At 44.3% G+C, this 21801-nt stretch overlaps 1 protein-coding gene across 5 annotated transcripts; it reads left to right on the top strand.

The window, feature by feature from the left end:
* On the top strand, positions 1–19936 carry Hsd17b7 (hydroxysteroid (17-beta) dehydrogenase 7). 5 transcript variants are annotated; one of them, XM_006250217.5, is made up of 10 exons: positions 1–160; positions 1715–1918; positions 3338–3430; positions 4606–4720; positions 7871–8065; positions 9190–9294; positions 9500–9556; positions 13228–13326; positions 16078–16219; positions 17192–19936. In XM_006250217.5, exons 1-9 carry the CDS (start codon positions 123–125, stop codon positions 16177–16179), a joined length of 1008 nt encoding a protein of 335 aa, XP_006250279.1. In that variant the 5' UTR covers positions 1–122; the 3' UTR covers positions 16180–16219; positions 17192–19936. The 5 variants fall into 5 exon arrangements, with proteins under 5 accessions (XP_006250279.1, XP_006250278.1, XP_006250277.1 ...); XM_006250216.5 differs by having other exon boundaries at positions 17186–19936; XM_006250215.5 differs by having other exon boundaries at positions 16303–19936.
* Positions 19937–21801: the final 1865 nt, after the last annotated feature.

Here is a 21801-nt window from a genome sequence, read left to right as displayed (position 1 = left end):
CGCAGGAGAGGTGGGGCCTGGTTGAGCCTTGATTGGTCGGGGTGCGCGTGGTCAGGGATCGTGGTTCTGGCTGAGAGCTGCTGAGAACCGTGGACGGGGTGGAACTCCGCTGCAAGGCGTGAATGATGCGGAAGGTGGTTTTGATTACCGGGGCGAGCAGGTGAGGTCTCCCGTGGAACCCTGGAGGTTAGGTTCCGGGGTTTGGAGAAGCGTAGGTCGGTGACTCACCTCGGTAGGGTCCACAGTGACACCATCCCTCCCTTCTCTGACTTTTTCAAGAGGTGTGGTCATGCCTGCCTCACTGGGTGCTCGGTGACAGGCGCTTTGAATTAAACATGACAATGGAAAGTGACTGATCAGCCCCGCAGTGATGCCGACCCTATGCTCTCAAGGGACCGTCAGTCTCGGGAGAGTAATTAATTGTAGGTGCCCACAGTTCACTTTTAACCCTAGGCGCAGTGGCGCGTCGTACACTCCGGGTGTTTAAATGTTAGCGCCCATGAACTTTAGGACAATTGGGAAATTTCATTACTGCAGTACATTTCGCATACTATCCCCAGGAACATACAGAACGATCAGTCTTGTGGCTATGACTTGTGCTAATCCAGGTGTCAGTTCAGTCACTCCAGGCTTGCCCACTTAACCCTTGATCCGCTTTATTGCCTAGTAGGCTTGTCATTTGTTCACAAAGAATGGAGGATTCCCCCAGCTGGTTGCACTGGTATTTTTGAGGAGTTAATACAGGATTTGCTAAATGCCACCGAAGCCTGTTTCAGTGATCCAATTACATCTACGTTAACTAAACCAGTGTAGGAAGGGGTCTGCCCTGGGCTTTTTGTTAGTGTGAATTCTCCTTTAGGTCAACTGGTTTTTGGTGGTTCTTACAAGGAAAGTGCCTATAAAGTCGGGCCCGATTTTGTGTGATTTCGATATACCGTGCTGTGTGCAACTTATATTAAAGGTCTGATAGTTGAAGTAAGGATGACTAGGCCCATACTATGTTTGATACTTTGCTAGCAGGCCACCAGATTATGTGGGTTCTAGACTCACATTGGGGCTCCCTTTGCTGGCAGTCTGCGTGAGAATTTGTAACCCGGGATGGCATTGCTGCCAGCAGTGGGCCCCATCTGCTGGGCACTTTGATATCACTCGGACCCAGTGTATCTAAAGCCTCTGGGCTCTGCTTCTCTGTCTTTGGCACCATCTGATTGCTATTTCTGCTCTCTGTCTACTTTCATTGAGGGCTTTTTTCTTACTGTTGGTTATTCTGCTGTGCTACTGTGTAGTCTCTTGAATAACAAAAGAAACACCAAAAACAACCCAAACCCCAAATCAAAACCTCACTGGTTCACTTACTAGGATTTACAGCCCTCCTAGTAGCAACAGTGAGAACCCTTGGCAGCACAAGAATATGGGGGCACAATAAACAGTTGCTAAAACCCTCTCGGGATATGTTAAATCACACTCCAACAGGTACCCCAAACCTCACTTACTGTGTCATTGAACTGTATTAGAGGGGAACAACTGGATGTTGCTTATCAGTGTGACTTATCAGGAGGGATTCCTCCTTCATATAACGTTTGGGTATTTTCTCTCTGCCTGGGCTTCTCATTGCAGCTCATATCAACACAGTCAATTTTCTGAGCCAGAGACAACTGCCTTCATTTAACACCATTTCAAGGAACTCACGCTTGTGCCTGAATTGTCCTTTCAGTGGCATTGGGCTGGCCCTTTGCGGTCGGCTGTTGGCAGAAGACGATGACCTTCACCTGTGTTTGGCGTGTAGGAACCTGAGCAAAGCAGGAGCTGTCCGTGATGCCCTGCTGGCCTCTCACCCCTCCGCCGAGGTCAGCATTGTGCAGATGGATGTCAGCAACTTGCAGTCGGTGGTCCGGGGAGCAGAGGAAGTCAAGCGAAGGTGAGTCTTTTTTTGATGGATTGCTGCCTATCGTAAAATCAGTCAAATCAGAAAAGGCAGGAAAGTATGGAAAGTTAATGGCTATTGTGTAAAACGAGTGTGCTTTCTTATGTGGTACCATAGCATGGCTTTTAATCAAACTGGACAGGACAGGGAAATATGAAAAGGTAATGGGTATAGTGTATATAAAACGAGTCGTGCTGAGGGAGTCCGCACAGAATGGCGTTAGAGCCCTGAGAACTTGGAAATATCCTTTCCAGTTGGCAAAAGCACCATTCTGTCTGACACGAGGTCTGTGTTCTGCTGTATTCCGTCCCGTTAGAACACATACGAAATTGTGATGCTATTTTATCTGGAGATAGACACACACTATGGCAATCCTTTCGATTTTGAATGTACTAATTATGCTGTTTGATTGAAGCCAGAACTTAATTTCCACGCTTTACCAAGCATTGCTTCTTCGTGCCTAGCAAAATAAGCTGCTATCGCTAAAGTTCGTAAAGTAGATAATGTGTTAATTAATCTGAGGTCCCACTGGCTTCACTTGCATGACAAATGACAGCTAAAGCACAACACTGTCATTACTTAAAGTGGCCATTTTAGTAATTCGAGCCATGTGGTCATTGTATGATCAAGAAATACTGATGCACAGTCTCTGTCGTCAACCAAATATATATCTCAAAGTCTGGTGTTATTAGCTGTGGCTCCTGGGTCACATAGAAGACACGATATGGTGCCTAGGATTCTGGGAGACACTGAGAATGAGTGTCGCCTGAGTGTCATGGGAGCAGGAACTGCCGGCCTTGATCCCATTCCAAAGGGGTGCACATACATTCAGGCTTCTGAACTCATTTCTTGGCTCCTCCATGACACGTATTCTAGAGCAAGCCCACCGAGACTACCTAATTCCCCTAGAATATTTACAGTTTTAGGGCATGAGTTAACCTTTCATCAGTTTATGGTACATAGCTCCCGGCCATGAGCTCTGAGTGGTTTCCACTTGGGTCTTCTGTTTTGGTAGCTTCCTGGCCATCCAGATCACAGGGCAGGACCTGCTGGATATTATGTGACTTTAACTTGCCAACTTGGGAGGGTGCGAACTAGTGAAAAAGAGATCAGGAGGAAGATGGGTTTGATTGAGGGTACTCCAGTGCTTGATTGGTGGGCTGCAGTTGGATTTCCGGCTAGAGATTTAACATCAAAGCCCATGGAAACCACCCCGAGCAAAGGATACTCAGGTCCCCACTGTGGCTAGAGACACTGCCAAGAAAGAGCCATTGAAACCCCGATGTTACATTGTGGTCATCTTCCTTGGTTTGGAAAGGGTTTCTCTGTCCTTGGCCCTTCGGTGTACTAGAGGTGGAGTGCAGTTTTGTCCCATCTTTCCTAACAATGCCATTTTTTGTATCTTACTTGCAGGTTTCAAAGATTAGACTACTTATACCTGAACGCCGGAATCATGCCTAACCCCCAGCTAAACCTCAAAGCGTTTTTCTGTGGTATCTTTTCAAGGTAATTTTCACAGTCTAGATCAGTGGTTCTAAACCTGTGGGTGGAGACTCCTTGTGGGGAGGGGCGCATGACCCTTTCAGAAGGGGTCACCTATCAGGTATCCCGAGTATCAGATATTTACATTACGATTCATAACAGTAGAAAATTACATTTACAAAGTAGCAATGAAATAATTTTATGGTTGGGGAATCACCACAACATGAGGAGCTATAGTAAAGGGTTATAGCATTAGGAAGGATGAGAACCACTAACTGAATACAAGGAAGGTATTCACTTTGTTGCTACCATTTGCCTTTGGTGTGTATGTTGAGTTGGGGAATGCTGAGAAGGATGGAGATGAACGGAAAGGAGGAGTTGGTACCACAGCGGGCAAGTCAAGTATTCGTTTTTGTGGGGAGCACTGCATGTGGTCATGGTTTTCATAATGGTCTAAGTTTCTGGAACATTCCATGTGGTCAGATGGTTCATGTTGATGTGGCTGAATGTGCTGGTCTCAGAACTCTTCTTGATAAGGCGGCATTCCTAGAGAGCATCCAGCATCTAGGAGGCTGTGTTGCAAGATGGCCGGCTCTGTGTCAGGAACTCTGGCTAGTGAGTTGAGGGAATACAGGAAATGAATGTCTGCCTGAGAGATTCTCAGCACACACATAAAATGGCTTTCAAAGCTATCTAACCACAAGCCAGACGCAGAAATAGCCGTGTTTGCACCCAGTGCATTAATTCATAGAGGTTTTTGATGCAGGCGACCTGCTCACTTTCTCTTTACTTTTCTTCCAGGAAAACAAAACACGCATCCATCCCACTATTAAACCGATCTCACAGCAACACACTCTGCTAATGTGTTCAATGCTCTTAGGATTTCTAGTGAAAGAGACAATCTGGTTAACTTTTTTCTGTAGTTAAACGCACTCAATCTGGGCGAAGACTTTTTCATTAGCACAGCTGTGATTGCCTAAGAACAGTTTCCCTCTAATCTGACTGGGTTGTGGGTGCGGGAAAGTAGGTTAAGTACACCTGGGAATTTGGGGGAGAGGAGTATTTGATATCTCATTTAATACAAATGTCCAAGGAATTGGTGTTTTGTCATTATAGAATCAAAGAAGGTGTGTGTAACGTCTTTGGTGTTTTCAGTTTCAGGAGCTTTAAAAAGTCACTACTGTCTTCTGTTGTTTCAGAAATGTGATTCATATGTTCTCCACAGCGGAAGGACTTTTGACCCAGAATGACAAGATTACTGCTGATGGGTTCCAGGAGGTGTTTGAAACCAATCTCTTTGGCCACTTTATCCTGGTATAAATACTAATACTAGTTCCATACTGACTGCTGTGATCATGAGGGTGTGCGTGGACATATTTCTGTTCTGTGAAGCTCATTAGTTTGTGGTTAGCATTTAATCTTTGAGTATTTACATCTGATCACTGGCCTTAGAAAATGCTGCTTCCTTAGAGAATGGAGGAGGTAGATTGGCAGATATACAGTCTCATATTAAAACAATGTACATAGCAGCAGAAAAAGTATGTTAGTTCTGTTCTAAGTAGTTCTACAAACTAGGCTTGGTATCATCTAGCCTGGGATAAAGTGTGCTGCCATTAAACACTGACGCATAGTTGACTTTTCCTTATCATGGCTTCTTCTTAAGCCTCCATACTTGGATGTACAATCCTAGGCATATATGAAGGAGTCATCATGAGGCTGTGTGGCTTGTCTAGTGTGTCCTGTGGTATCGCCTCTGGATCACTCTCATGGGCTGGCCTGAATATCAAGAGTAAGTGGCCAGCCATGATAGCTCATTGGTGCTGGGAGAAATTTGATGCTGTTTGTCTGGGTAGAACCTGTGTCTCTTATTTCTGACCTCTTTTCTTTGATCCCAAGTCTCTTAATTAGACCCCATTTAAGGCCTACCATGTGTTTATTAGAAATTGGTATGTGGAACACTAGTATGGACTAATCATTAAAGGAAGTGAGTGAGATAAATATTTGGGGCCTGTGTGGTAGCCTTGGGTATTTTCTTAAGAAAACATAGAAAAGTATAATATGAATAGTGTACCCTCATTTGTATTAACAAGAAAAGATGAAACGGAGAACTGGTTACCATCGATGAACTTAGGTACCAGGATGTTAGGAATGAGTGGAAGATGCATATTTTATTCTCTGAATTTTAGTACTGTTTGGGTTTTAGGGCTGTGGAGTGTCACATCCTTAATGACAATGATGTACTAAAATACAAGGTTAGAATAGGATTCTTATCTGATCTTTTCTTAAATAACTTTATAAAGGCCGTCATCTAAGGTGTCCTTGATCTCCTTAGAATCTTCTCCTGTTTCTTTGCTGTCTTTTTGAATTATTAAGTAAGACAGTCATTGAGAAGTGGTGGCTCACACCTTTCTCCCAACACTTAGCCTGAGATAGGAGGATTGCTGCAAGGCCAAACCCATCCAGGGCTACCGCGTGAGGAGCCCCTTTCTCAAAACAAACAAACAAACAAACAAACGATATTAAAATAAAATAAACTGGTAATGATAGAGAATTAATTCATTAATAATATTGTAATCTTGCGTTTTGATGAATCTGCTGTTTACAAAGTTAAGTTGTTCGGAACGTAAATGAGAACTGTGGCTGTGGGGCAGATACCTCGGTTGTCATAGCATGTCTTCGTCTAGGTAGACCGTATCATCGGGGGGGGGGGGGGTGTTTCAGAACCCACTTACCCGATAAAAGGATGCCAAAACTATGAGCACAATGCCTTCTACGTCAGTTATGTTTAGGAATCTGACCAGATTTCATAAAATACAAACTTGAGTTCATGGTTCATGTGTAAATGAAGAAATGGATCCCCTTCTAGTTTGGCTACCATATAAAAATAATGACCAGGCGCTATGAGTTGTTATAAAGAGTAGGGATCCTTTCGGTGCGTTACACGTTCCTTGAAGTGGTACCCGTTAGGAGTGGGTAACTGACTCAGACTCATGTGTATGGGGTTTTCTTGTTTGTCTTAGTAAACACTGCAGCATGGGCCACACCTGGAAGCTTCATTGGTCGAGCTCCTTTTAATGAACTAATGGTTTTCGGTTGTGGTATATTTACAGAGCTTTTGAAAGGATGGTACAGAGAGTTCTGCATTCTATATTCAGTATCTTCTCTAATTTCCATTTTATATCAGTACTGTGCAGTTGTGAAGATATGCGATACGGCACTGATAAGTCATTAAGTAAGGCGTATACTAAGGTTGCCAGTTTTATTACATCTCGTTTTTAGCTCTGGGGTTCTATCCAGGGCATCACATTGCATTTAGTTGTCAAGGCTCCTTGGGTCCTTTGTTGTGGAAGTTTCACAGACCTCCTTTGGTTTTGGTGACCCTGACCGTTCAGGTTTGCTGCCCTGGTGTTTCATAGTTGGTCTCTCAGTTAATTTCTCTGATGTTGTCTCATGGCGAGATTGGGAATTTTTTTCAGAAAGACAGTAGATACAAAGTCCCTGTGTCATCACCTCACATCAAGATTGCATATTCCAAGGCCAGGCATGTCTGACAGGCGCTTATAATCCCAGCACTTGGGGTATGGAGGCAGGGAGACAGAGTCCAGAGCTAGCCTGTGCTATGCTTACTGAGATGCAGAGTGAGAGCCTGGCTCGATGATAAGGACTGCAGCCCGTGACCTTTCCATGCTGACCTTGGTCACCTGGTTGAGGCGGCTTGCCAGGCTTCTCCACTGTGAAGTCATGCTTCTGTCTCCGTAGTGTGGTGTTCAGAAGACTCTTGCTCTGTCTAACCCACACCAAGGGGTTGAACGTCACCTTTTAAAGGATGGATTACCTACAGAAATTGGTTGGAATTTTTCCAACGGGAAAATTTCTCTCTTCCATTTTTAAAATTCAATTCATTTGGTAGTCATGTGGAATCATGCTTATATATTTATGTATCAGAGTCTCTTATTTAAAAATGATATTTCTCCTTTTGTCTCTGTCACATATCCTACTTATTCTATATGCCATAAGATGGTAATTACGTGCACTCACGTGACCATCCAGCCCGTTTTTTCCTGATTTTATTTTTTTTATTTTAGAATGGAAACCAAGACAAACTGTTACTAGAATCGACAATCTGGGTTCTTGTTTCTTCTTAGATGTTAATAGCTCCAGGTCCTCTCAGCGAATAAACCATGGAGATAAATGCGTGTATACTAACTCATGACCGCATACATATTTATACATACAAGTAATCGCTCTAAGATGAGACAACACTAATGTCTGTAACTTTTACCCACTGCTGCCTGTAGCCCTTCTAGCTTCTTGCTCTCGCAACAGTAAAGCACCTGCTCCTTGCTACCATAGCCCCATGCATTTACTTGTTAGATTCTGGTATACATAGACAGAAGTTTTAACTTCTTAGCACATACCCCTAGCAGATCGTGACACCTTTTGTTCTGTGTCATCCTCATTCAGATTCGGGAACTGGAACCACTTCTCTGCCACAGTGACAACCCCTCTCAGCTCATCTGGACGTCTTCTCGAAATGCAAAGAAGTCTAACTTCAGTCTTGAGGACATCCAGCACGCCAAAGGCCAGGAACCTTACAGCTCTTCCAAATACGCTACTGACCTCCTGAATGTAGCTTTGAACAGGAATTTCAATCAGAAGGCAAGGCCCGTCTCGGAGGTGCAGATGTTAACAGTCAGGGTTGCCCTTTCCTTAGGGCAGAGATAAGCAGCACCCACCCTTTTAGAAAAATGGCATTTATTTCCTGTTCTGTACTCTTCAAGAACTCTGGTCCTCTGCTAATAGAATGACACGTGTTTACTCCAGTACAGCCACTAAGTACTTCTAGTGCTGTCTGTGCTTCTGTCTGCCTGCAGCTAGGTGGCTCACACCGTCTGGGTTTTCAGGTGAGAAAGTCGAGTCGTGTACTCAATGGTCACGTGTCCCTTGGACTTTGTTCTGAGCCTCCCGCCTCCAAGCCTCTGTCATGTTGATGACTAAAAGGCTGTCAGTCGTTGTAAACCTTGTGGAAGTGGATGATGAGGCTCTGTAGCTCTGTCTCTGAGCTTACAGAGTGCGAGGGTTTTATATAAACGAGAAGATACCCCTTACCAGTCACAGTCACCTGGAGTCACTGCCGCTTTGAGTGAACGGTTGGCCAGGTCCAAAATCTTCACCAGAATCCTTGGCTTCCCCATTGGCATGTTCTGGTTGTCATTACAGCTTAGATTCAGAGTGTTGGTCCAACTCTTGAGTTGTCCTCCTAACATCTTGAGGTCTTTAGAATTTGTCATGGCTGCTTCAAAGTCCCCTTGACATTCCTTTCCGAGGGCAGGGTCAAGCTGAATTTGTTCCGTGTTTCATAGAAAGCTCTGGGATTTCTTTTGCATTTTAGTTGTCAAGTAAAACATGGGACTTGTTTTTAGCTCACGATTCCTCTTTCTCAGTGTCCCAGGAAAGACAGTTTTAGAATTAAATTGGGGGATTCCATCTTTCCAAATTTTTGGTTTACTTTTTTAACAATATTATTATTATTATTTTAGTATTTTTGATGCTGGTGATCAAGCCCTGGCCTTTGTACTCGGTGCAGTGCCACTTGAGTTAGAGCCTCAGTTCTTGTTGACTTTTGCACCCTCACCCCTGTAAGTGATTTTAGACTTAAGTGGTCCTACTAAGCATCAAGGACAACTGAGAGTCCAAACGCTGCCATTCCCTAAGTTCATCCTTGAACTAAGTCACTTTGCGTCAAATCGGAATGTCACTGTGACTGTGCTCTGTGCCCCCAGGGTCTGTATTCCAGTGTGACGTGTCCAGGGGTCGTAATGACCAATCTGACGTATGGGATTCTGCCCCCCTTTGTTTGGACGTTGCTTCTCCCGGTGATATGGCTCGTAAGTGGCAAACACTTATTTTATTTTTAATGCGGAGTTAGGAAATTGAAGAATTCAAGTCGAGACAGACTGCCACTTGACTTGAGGTTTTTGATGTGCTGCGATCATAAATTTGAATTTTCCCTCTTAAATTGAAATTTGTTGTTGTTGTCATTACTGCTCTAAACGGCCACATAATAATACTGTTTTTTTTTTTTCCCATCAGCTTCGCTTTTTTGCACATGCGTTCACTGTGACACCGTACAATGGTGCAGAGGCATTGGTACGTTACCAGTTCATTGTCTGTATAGTAGCGTTGTGATGGGAGGGTAAGCTCACTGATGGCAGTGAATGGTGTGTTGGGGGCGCGTGTAAGGTAACAGCCTGTGGGTCGAACAACCCTTTTGGGGGTCACCTAGACCACTGGAGAATACAAATATTTACATCACAATTCACAACCGCGGCAAAACCACACTTAAGTAACAATGAGTTAATTTTATGGTCATGGGTCACCACAACAGGAGAGTGTATTAGAGGGTCTCAGCACTAAGAAAGTTGAGAATCGGTGCTATAATGGAACAAGGTTCATGGACAAGCAAATTCCATTTGAGACTAAAGTAAGTACCATGTTACAATGTTAGAAGCTTGGCATTTGACACCTGCTAGCATGCCAGTCGATACGACTATATAGAGAACACACTTCTGTAGAAGCAAGATGCACCAGGAGCTGCAGGAGAAGGGATAGGCCACTACAAAAGTCAGTCAAAGTAGGGGCAACAAGACCTGGTGTCTTATGTAAAGGTTTTTCTTCCTGGAGCGGGAGAGGTAGCTCACTTGTTCTCGTACGTGACCCAGTTTGATTCTCAGCCCCCACGTGGCAGCCCACAAGTATGCATAACTCTGGTTTCAGGAGATCCAACACCCTCTCCTGCCCTCCACAGGCACGCGGAATGCTTGTGGTACACTGACATCCATGCAAGCAAAGCCCTTAGGTACATAAAATAAATCTAAAGAAAAAATGTAAAGATTCTTCTTCCTCTCTTGGTGTTAGAGGATCAAGCTGCTGTATTAGGAAACCAAGCACAAGTTTGCACTCCTGCCAGCAGTGGAGGGGTGCTCCATTTTCTCCACATCCTCACCAATAGGATTTCCTTAAAGGATGCCTGACAGTTGGGCTGTGTGTGTTTCCTCATTTGTGACAGGCCTTACTCAGGAGCCAAACTTCTGTTCTCTTCTGTCTGTTAGTAATGCCTTTGCACATTTCTCAACTTAGCCCCAAAGCTCTGAAGGGTCAGAATCTCACCTGAGAAGAGAGCTGCCATTGGATTGGAATCCGTTGTCTTAGTTTTGAAGGGTGTACTCAATCCACCGAGACAGGGCTTTTATCCCAGAAACTTGACGGCCAGTACTCTAGTGTCCAGGCCTGGCTATTTCTTAAATCTTGACCAAATTGAGTTTTGAGGGAAACATGAAGGGAATAATATTAAAGAATCTAATCGTTCTTTTGGGAGGACACAAACTGATTGTGGAAACATGTTGTTAGACCATATTGGTATAGTGGCCAAGATATGAGGCATTCATGTGGTGCCTTAGGGGTTCCTCATTCTGCACATCTGTGGTGTGGAAGTCTTGTCTAGGTGTCAGGTGTATATTGAGCACCAATGGTGTGGGGTGTATTTAAAAGAGGAAACCCCCCTGTTGTGAAGCAGCTTAGAAGTATGTTTGGGAAAGTAACGAATCCATAAAATAGGTAAGGAAACAAGACATCTTGTCATTAGGTAGGGACTGTTCTTTGCACAGGGAAGCTAGGACCCACCGGGGCTGGGTAGTTAGAGCTGACTTCCATGAGAGTGGAACGAGATCTCGACTCCGAGGGGCCGGGTGATTTGGATAGGGTGAGCCCCATGATCCTGGTGTTCAGGTTTGAACTTCATCGTGAAGGGCTAGAGAAACAACTCAGGGCTTCATAGTACTTGCTGCCCTCGTTGAGAACCCCAGCTCAGTCCCCAGCACCCACGTGGCAGCTCACAACCGTCTGTAGCTCTGCTTCCAAAGGAGTCTAATGCCTTTTTAAGGTGCACACATTCAGCAGGCAGAACCCATAGAACAAAAATAAAAGTTAAAACAAGACCCGTCGTGATACTCCAGTTTTCTAAACGTACATGCGTAAATGGCCGTCACCCCAGACCTCTGACTCACTGATGTCTGGAGAGGCTGATAGGGAGGATGAAGGGTGGTGCTCGTCACATGAGCAGAGGATCTCTTTCAATTCCTCTGTACATTTTGTCTCCTTATGAGGGGAGCATGAACTTGAGCTGAAGCATAGGCCCACTGTGAGTGTGTCAGAATTACAGTAAGCATTCCCATCCGAGTTCTACAGTTCCTGGCTTGGAACCCTTGAGCATGGCTCCATGCATCTAGGCTTTTATCATATGTATATGTGTGTGTGTGTGTGTGTGTGTGTGTGTGTGTGTGTGTGTGTGTGTGTGTGTGTAGAAGGAGAGCAGTGAGCAGAGGCAGGGCATGGTGGTGGACTCTGTAACAGGTCAGATTTTTCAACAATGAATTTAAATCATAACAAAAACAATGTGACAACTCAGTGGGACAGAATAGAACGTTTTGAAGGCCCAAACGCAGAGATTTAGTTTATGAGAATGACCATCAGTAGAGGGAAGAGATGGGCTTTTCAAGCGAGGTTGTTGCCAGAAGGACATATATAATGTTCTAGTTAATTGAAGAGGTCTGTATGTCAAAATTAAAATATAAAAGTATTAGAAGAAAATATAGGGGAATTAAATGAAGTTTCAGAATGTGAAGGATTGCTTGTCAGAATGTGGAATCTCTAAGCAAGTGAAAATTAAAATAAAGTTGACCTGAGCCCAAACTCTACTACAAAAAAAGCACAGAGTAGAATACAAACATCTGCCTTACACAATAGGTAAATATTTCCTTAGTAAATCAAGACTCCAGCAAGGGAAAACAGCATTTGTTGGAATCACAGGCAAAAGCCAGAGTCAAAGACTCTGAAGAGGTTCAACCATGAATAAAGATGCCTGGCCTCTGATACTAAGAGAGGAGCAAACTAAATCTATAATTCAGAGCCCAGCTCCGATTAGCAAAGACTCGGACGTTTGGTGCAAGGCTCTGATGGCTAGTGATAAGGACATGAGACCTCGCCCGAGCTACGCAGCTTCTGTGAGGCTCTTGTGAAATGTTGCACTCACCACCCCCATGGTTTAGTTTGTAATCACAAAGGCTGCAGTCTACTGCATGTGTTTTTTTCACTAAAAGCTGAAAGTACCAGTTACAGCTGCCCGGGATGGGATTCTGTGCTTTCAAAAGCAAATGAAGCAGATCAGTATACATAGGTTTGAAAAATCGAAGGTATGATGTTAAAGTGAAAACTTCCATGTGTCATGCATACTTCGGTTTAAGAGAGAAGGATATGTGTTAACTGAATGAAGAGAGAGTTCTTTGCATGGCCACACGATAGAACAGTGGGTTACTCTCAGAGATGGCCGCTGTGTAGCTGCAAAATTGGAACGAGAGGACGACTTCCTTTGTGTAACGTGTAAATCTTTTGGTCATAAGCATCTTCTCACTGGTAAAATATTGGCCTAGTGACCTGTGCTCTGCTGTGGCGTGTGCTAAGCATGACATTGACTAAGCCCGTGGATGAGACATGGATTCATATGGGAATTGAGGGAGAAGATGGCCAAAGTAAGGACTTTTTTTTTTTTTTTTTTGTTCTGTTTTGTTATTTTGCTTAGATTAGCTCTCAAAGTCGACTTTGGAGCAGGCTGACTTAAATATGATAGTGGTTCCTAAGGCACTGAGATTGACTAGTGCTTTTTGAGAAGACTTTGACGATTTCATTGAGTACTGATGGCAAATCTCACCTGCTTGGGGCAGGAGCAATGTCACCGATGTCACTGACATGCTCTTCTCTTCCAGGTGTGGCTTTTCCACCAAAAACCGGAGTCTCTCAACCCTCTGACCAAATACTTGAGCGGCACCACAGGATTAGGGACTAATTATGTCAAGGGCCAAAAGGTAAATCCTTTGATGCTGTCACGTGTGAGATGCGGCCCGGCCGACGATGCTCTGGGCCTGTGGTGTTGACAACCCAGTCGAGTGGCTTCTGTGCCTGAGTCTTCGCTCTCGTGTTACCATGGTCCATCTCACTGCTTTCTCCTGTCTCATTGCTCTGGGCATATCTTCTTTCTGCTAAGCCTCTCTCACCCGTGTTCTTGTTCATGCCCGTTATCCTTCAGAACTCAGCTTCTTCCCCACCTTCTCTGTCTCTTTAGAACAGGGCCTATGACCTGTGGTGGGGTCTCCAGTACCTGTTCTGTGAAACACACCCTCACATGCCCCTGCCAGGATAAGCTTTGCAGGGGGAGGGGGGGGAACGTACCTGTTTCCCTTGTGTGCCGTCTCCTAATGAATAAATAGAGTTGTATGGAACACAGAATACTTCTGTGTGAAGTCAACTCCTCTTTGAATGTACACTCTGTGTGAGATAATTGTCAGCTCTGTCAGACAGCTATTTTGAAGAGTCAGGGAATAGAATAGAGAAAATCAAATTGGTATTAAGTCTTTCAGAGTCTCATCTAAAAAGAAATCAAGTAGAATTGCACGGGAGTGGGGCGGGGTGAGGTGGGGGGATGAGAACATGTTCTCGGGACTACAGGAACATGCTGTAGCTTTGTCACAAGCAAGGTCTGTTGTAGCCTCCTGTTTTTCTCCACCCAGCCTACTGAGGATGCAAAGTGAGGTAAAAATCAGCCTTTCTGAGATTTTGAAATACATCGTATTGGTTACTAGCGACTGGAAAACATTTTCGAGAAACAGCTCCTCAGGCAGGTAGAGTCGTGTGGTGCTTCTTGGCTGTCTACCCCTTGCTGGGCTAGCTCACCGCGGTGTATTAACCCAGGATCGCTTTGAAAATTTCAGTTAAACAGAAACAACATGGTTGATCTGGGTGTTTACAGATCGTTCTTTCCTGCATGAATTGTTTTGTTTTAAGGCAAGGTCTCACTAAAACCTTGTGGCTGGCCTGAGTGTCTTAGCGAGAGGGTTTCTGCTACTGTGGTAAAACAGCATGATAGAAGCAACTTTGGGTGGAAAAGATTTACTCATCTTATACTTCCACACCATAGTCTGTCGTGAGGGGAGTCAGGGCAGGAGGTCAAGGCCGGAGCCTGGGGTCGGGAGCTGAAGCGGAGGCTACAGAGCAGTGCTGCCAGGTATTGGCTTGTTTCCTTATGGCTAGCACCAGGACCATCATCCCAGGGATGGCGCTGCCCACCGTGAGCTGAGCACTCCCACATCATTCATCAACCAAGAAGATGAGCCACAGGCTTGCCTACAAGCCAACGTGGGGGGAGCATTTTCCTCAGCTCATGTCACCTCTTCACAAATGACAGCTGTGTCAAGATGGCATGAAATTAGGCAGCACAGACCAGTTATAAACCAGGTTCACCCACAGAGGCAGATCACAGAGATCCGCCTGCCTCTGCCTCCTGAGTACTGGGATTGAAGATGCCCACTACCATGCATCTCTCTCTCTCCCTCTCTCTTTTTAATAACTCAAGTTTGTATTAATTTATAATCCTTAATATACAAAATGATATACTTTTAGAAAACTCTGATGCAACTTACTAAGCTCACTTTGGGGCTTTTAGAGTTTATTTAACCTGATAACCTTACAGGGAACAATTTACTTATCAAGGGGAGAAAATGTTTAATTCCACAAACCCAAGTATTTCATTAATGTTCTGTGAGATACATTGAAGAGAAGACCTTAGCTTTGAATTCACTTGGGGAAATCATCCTTCCTCTCTGTTAAAGGGTCAGGGGAGCTAGTGGCTGCTCAAAGATCTTGGGGCTGGGGGGTGGGGGGGGTGGGGAGGTAGGGGGTGGGGGTGGGGTCACTGCCTTCAGTTGTGTATCCATTGCTGAGCCCGCCATGCTGCAGTCGAATGCCACACCCATGCACATTTGGACCACGTTGGATAAACCCAGTGTGTCCCAAAATAAACCAAAATGATCTGAAAGCGGGACAGGCGGGGAGGAGTAGGACGGGGGATGAGAGAGGCAGGGAGGATGAATGTCATCAGAATGCAGGTTTGTCATGGGATACATTTAAATAAAGGTGAGTTTGAACCAGAGAGATCTGTCACATTTGCAGATTCAATCCGAATAACGAAAAAGAGCAAATGAGGATAAATGTCATTTCCAAAATGTCGAAAGGTTTCCTTGATCCCTAGCGTTTAAGAGGAGCCTGGCTTTTTTGAGGTTTAGGCCCCTTGTTGGTTAGAACACAAAGAGATCCTGTTTTCAGGAGCTGAAAGGTGGTTCTTGTGTTCAGTTAAAGTAAGAGTTTCTGCAGGAAAAACAAGAATACAAAATAAAAGTGATGTAAGAATGAATCTCCAGTTTCTTGCACATAGAAGCCCTTAGGAAGGGGGTGAGCGTCTACAGGAATTCAGATGTGAAACCCCCACCCCTTCACACCCCCCACTCCCCCTACCCTCCCCGGTTCCCTTAGCAGTTGATTGGATGAAAGGAGTCAGAATAGGAAATAATGCTTACATTGGGTCTCTCTGCCTAAAGCAAGCAGCGGGAGGTTTGGCAGGTACCTTTTGCTTGAGCATTTATGTCCTCAGGTGTTTCCCAGCAGCCCCTGGATGGCCCCTTCCTGCCCCTTCCTATTGTCCCTGCGGGGACACCTCCCTTTGCTCACCTGTAGTGTGTTTTATTTTTCTTTTGCAGCCATCTCTATCTGTGCTTGTTTTCCAGATGGACGTAGATGAAGACACTGCAGAAAAGTTCTACAAGACCTTACTGGAGCTAGAAAAGCAAGTCAGGATCACCATTCAGAAATCAGATCACCACAGCTGACAGCGACGTTCCCCAGAGCATCCAGTCCGCGTACGCCCTGGTGCGCGCAGCTTTCTATCATACTGGGTGATACATGTTTGTAGTAAACCATAAGCCATGATGATCTCTCCTCCTACTTTTTAGAATGGTCTCCAAGACTGCGTGGGTGCACTTGTGAGAAAGGCGTCGCAAAGCAGAGGGGCCAGCTGAATACCCTCCAGAGTAGTGTCCTGTCAGAATTGCTAGAGGCTTCCCGCAGAGCATCCTCGGATAGCATTCTGCCACCCGGAGCCCAGTAGTTTAGACTTGCGTGATGGGGACACAGTACAGCCTGAATCTTCTTTTAGTCCCAGCGAGGAGAGGCAATGCTACTGACTAGGACTTCTACTTCCTTTGCTTTTCTCCATGATCCCTTTTTTTTTTTTTTAACTCTCTTTACATTCTTCATATGCTGCTTCGGATAATCTCATACGTTGTCTGAGCACGTGGCCCCACGTGACCGCCCACGCAGTCATTTTCAGGAACAAAGTATGTTTGTGTTTGGGCCACAAGCATGGTTTCTGATCTTTAATAACATCCACAGATGTATTCATTATGAACAGCTTATCGTCACGATCATAGTTCACTGGAATTAAACTTGTAGCAAACATCTATTTCTTTGTGTTTCAATAAAATTAAAAAAAAAAAAACTTGAGAAACTGCTAGGAAGCCATCCAGTGCACAGTGGACACAGAAGAAAAGCGTTCGTTTTTATGTGTAAGATGATGGAGTTTTTCAAACCTTTTCTCCATAAATCTTAAAGAACCACACCTGAGCATCCTTTGTTATGAACCAAAATGCTAGAGATGGCCAGGCATTTATATCATAAAGGCATCCTGTCACTCGGGATACAATCAAGTCAGTAAAAGTCTGAATGGAAGTGAGAAAAAAGTGATACGTAAATATAATCTCCCTACGGCTTGTGGGTATGAAAACCTTCTGGTTAGAGTTTCTTTAATTTTGTTGACCAAGAGGTTTTTTTGTAAAGATACAGGTGAGGATGAGCCCACGCCCTCGGACTCCTCTTCTCTCTCTGGGACACAAGAGATGGTTCATCCTGAGATTCTTCATCCTGAGTGAGCTCCCATTTGGAAAAGGCTCCAGGGGAACTCATGTGTCTCATCTGCAAAGCAAAGCAGTCCCCTCTTTGCTCCGTTCCTCACGGGCAGCGTGCTTGAGGACCTGTCCTCCTCGCGGGCAGCATGCTTGAGGACTGGATCCTTGCTGAGTGAACCGTGAGAATTCCTCATTTTGGTTGAGAATGGTGAGGTTTCTTAGAGATCAGGAAGCCAGTGTGCCAAGGTCTAGGCATCGCCCACTGCCCGTCTGACGGAGGGTCTGCTCTGTCCCCCGCGTGTTTCTAGGAGACAGCACAGAGCTCTGCAGGATGGTGTGGGGAGCTCTAGGGGCCCTGTGGCTGGGTAGTCAGAGTGGATTTAGAGAAAGCTTGGGTTTTGCTCATTTGTGAGTTTGGGGAAAACATCCTTTGCTGGGGTTGTCAACTTATAAACATCAAGTTATTCATAGAGTATCTTTATTCTTTTGCTGGCTACATTAGTGATTCCCTCCCTTTTAGTCCTGATCCTGCTGTCTTCCCACTGTCAGTAGGGCAGGAGTTTCCCATGTTGGTGATGTTTGCAGAGAACCATGTTTCTGCCTCATTTTTTTTTCTTGTCCTTCCTCATTACTTACACATTATCCATACAGAGTTTTAGCTCTGCTTATTTTAAGTATCTTCCTTTTGTTTTCTTTGGTTTAAAGTAAGCCTTTTCTAGTTCCTTGAGTGAAAACTTAGGCTCCTTATTTGGAAATTTTTCTTGATTGCCACTGGAAGCATTTAACTATAAGCATTTAATTACATACATACCATTCTTAGCCTGACTTAACTGCACCCCACATTTGCTGACATGCTGTCCTGCTCTCTCTTTCTTTCAACCACAGATTATTTTATTAATTTCTGTTGGGGTTTCCTTTTATGAGTTATTAAGCGATGTTTAATGTTCATATCTTTAGAGATAGAAAAGATTGATATTTGGCTGGGAAGATGGCTTAGTGGTTGAGATCACTGGCTACTCTTTCAGAGGATCCAGGTTGTAATCCTAGCGCCTTGTTCTGGTGGCTCACAAGATCTCTAACTCCAGTTCTAGGGGATGTGATGCCCTCTTCTGGCCTCTCTGGGTACCACAGGTGCTTGAATGATTAGTCTGTGGGTTTTTCTCCACACCATGCCAGCTCGTATTTCCTCCTTGGAACGCTCTGGATTGTTCTCTGCATTTGTGCAGAGTTCACAGTTGCTCTGCAGGCAAGCCTTGTCTGGAAGGGCCACACTGCTCTGTTTACCTTTGCACCTTTACGCCATCTCCGTTTCTACTCCGTTTTTACTCTTCCGACACTTTCCTGTGTTCAGTCAGCTTTTAATTATTCTGTGGCCATTTCTGGTTTTAGTTTTGAAATGTTGATTCCTTTTATTCTTAATTTATTTTGATGTATTTATTTTGCATGCTCAGGCATGTCGAATTCAGGGCCTTGGAGCTGTCTTCCTTCTCCCTGTAGTTGATTCTCTAGGGAGGAACACTGTATCTTACCTGTCAACTAAAGCTTTTGTTTGGCTGGTTCGTTTTTCGAATTTTGTTTTCTTCAGTCCTCAATAAGGTCTTTGATAGTTACTGAATCTAAAAATTCATCATGTCCCTCGGGTTTTATGATCCTTATCTACCTTGTAAAAACAAAACAAAATACTTATTTGAGGGCTGAAGAGATGGCTCAGCCTTTAAGAGCGCTGTCTGTTCCTCCAGAGGACCCAGCTCTCTTACAGTCATCTGTACCTCTTGTTCCAGGGGACCCAGTGTTCTTGTCTCATGGTCACTGGGCACACAAGTGGTGCATAGACATATGTTCAGGAAAAACACCCATACACACAAAAGTAAAAGTTGAGTCTTAAACCCATAATAAAACCCATTAATGGGGTTGGGGGTAAAGTTGCGATGAAGCTAAAATCTGTGCGTATCACCAGATCTTGCCTCCTTGCCCTGAATGCTTCCTGATAAACATTAGACGCGGGCTACTGCCCCACCCCCACCCCGTTCCTTTTCTTGCCCTGTTCCAAGCTAACCTGGAGTGTACCCCTCCATCCCTCCTGCAGGATCCTAGCCACATCTGAAGCCATGAACATAATTCTCATTCTTACAGACACATACCAGCCTTGAACAACTTATTTTCCTTGTATCGATAGAGGGTGCTTAAAAAAAATTACCTATTTTTGTGTCAAACTGTGTGTTCACGTCTTTCACCATTTCTTATTTGATTTTCCACCTTTGATAATGGGCGAATCTATATAATAGAGAATGAAGCTCTTGCCTGAAATATCATTTACTTATCTGACATTCGTGCTTACCTCACTTGTTTATTGTCCTTTAATATTCCAAAGGATCAGCACCAAGACCTTTTACTATTGTTCCTCCTTGTGTTTCTAATCTTTGATCAATGATTGCCACTTCCTTGATGAATATATGAACAGTTGATTGAGCAAGCATTTATTTGAATAAAAGTATCATGCTACTTGGTCTAGGCTCAGTTGTCTTAGACCCGGCTGATTTTTCTTATGCCACATTTCAAAAAGCTACACTGTATCTTTCTTTGGAATAACGTTCAGAATACCAAGCTGGAGTTTACCGAGACTCTGTCATTATTTTCCAATCTTAGAACGTTATGTCATCCTAATAAATATACTTCCTTCTCATGTCATTGTTGTCTGTATTTTGTAAGTTAACGCTTGGACAAATTGACACCTATCACTCACAAGTTAAAAGCACATGGGCCTTCAGCAATTCAGCGGTTCTAAATTTAACCTAAAGATAGACCTCGAATACATACAAAGTGTCAGGGTTACTGTCACCTGTTGGAAACTCTTGGTGCTGAATAGTCTTCGAAAATTAAAATTGCTTGTTCTTTGGAAAGATACGTCAGTGCACACAACACAGTATGTTTTATAACAGCCCTAGAGGGAGTTGGGGTAACAGCCTATAATCAGAGTCAGTTGTGTGTCAGCGAAAAAGATACATGGATTCACATTAAAGCAGGATAAGAACTATGAATAGCCGCTTAGCAGCTTGGGTGGGCTTAGCTGCCAAGGAGTATGCTAAACCTTTTGAAAAGATGTTCAGATTTCTAAGCGGTTTGGACTTTGAAACTGCAGGTAAGGGATTTTAGACCAGTGTAACAATGTTCACTGTAGCATCTTTTTCCATTAACATCAGGAGAATATAAAGAATGTAAGCATGTGTATCCGGTCTTTAGGGTATTGGACACAGAATGATGTCGTTTCCATAAAACACACTAAAGGTAGAAGTATTAAAAGGTAAAAAGGGATGAGGTAGGTCTGTCTGGGTTAAATGAGTAAAACTAGATGCTGCAGAAGGCAGGGAGGACTTCGTGTGCTCACAGACAAGCCCAGGGCAGTGGGTCTCAACCTTCCAAACCCCTTCCACTCTTTACTACAGTTCCTTATTGTGATGACCCCGACCATAAAATTATTTTTGTTGTTATGTATAATTTTGCTACTGTTACGAATCATAATGTAAATGTCTAATATGCAGATGTCATAAGGGGGCCCTTATGAAAGAGTCATGCAGTCCCTACAGGTTGAGGACCATTGCACTAGGGGACCCTGGAATGGTGAGCACACAGGGCTGTTCCTTCACAAGGAGGGGGTGCATAACTTCCCAGAAGACTGGGAGTGGACCTGCCGAATAGGACAATGTGCTGAGTGGACAATATGACCCTCACATTGTCTGTGTGGTGGAGACTGCACTGGTGTATCCCCCAGACCCTTATCATACATTTTCCCATCACTTCATCTGTAGAACCTGTCTTTCTGGAAGGTCTCGTGTATTTAATAAAGAGTCTTGATTAGTCACACCTAATCTTCCATTGAGCTTACTTGGTTCCCCAGAGACATAATGGGATTGAGTTAATTATGACCAGGAAATATATTCCTAAAATGAATAACCCAGGGTCAGAAAAACAACAACAGGGGACCAGGGAGGACTGTTTGCACAGCTCCCTGCTCAGCGTAAAGGCGGAAAAAGCAAAGGAGATGATATTGGAAATTGATTAACTCGTGACCTCCAGATTTTTATATGCAGAAGGAAGAGGAGGACCAAATGCAGATGAAATAAGATCTAGCCCACCAAAAGAGACGGACAGACAGAGAGACAGACTGACAACTCGGAAAGCGGATCCTCATGTGATACCAGACCTGTGTACATGATTTAGCAGTGGTAGGGCTTGTAGAACAGTCCAGGATAGCAGGTGGCAGGCAGGTTTCTGTGATACCTCTCAGCCAGCAGAGGTCACCCTGGCTCTGTGGCTTCTGGGTCAAGTAGTCATCTTTGGGTGATTGCAGGACCGAACCCAGACTACTTACTGTTCTGAGGTACCACTGAGGGATGGATGGCTGAGCTGTGGTTAAGGGCTTACGGTCAGTTGCCCATGGATTCTTACTTGGGAAACTTCTGCTGGTGTTCTAGGCCGAGTAGTCGATTTTCGAGTGCACTATGCTGATGACACTTATTGGGGTGACTAAGGCAAGAGGGGAGGATCCAC

The sequence above is a fragment of the Rattus norvegicus genome, chromosome 13 (assembly GCF_036323735.1).
Source record: "Rattus norvegicus strain BN/NHsdMcwi chromosome 13, GRCr8, whole genome shotgun sequence".
Classification (NCBI taxonomy): Eukaryota; Metazoa; Chordata; class Mammalia; order Rodentia; family Muridae; genus Rattus; species Rattus norvegicus.
The sequence above is the reverse complement of the archived record's forward strand: the minus strand, read 5'-3'. Positions and strand labels throughout refer to the sequence as shown.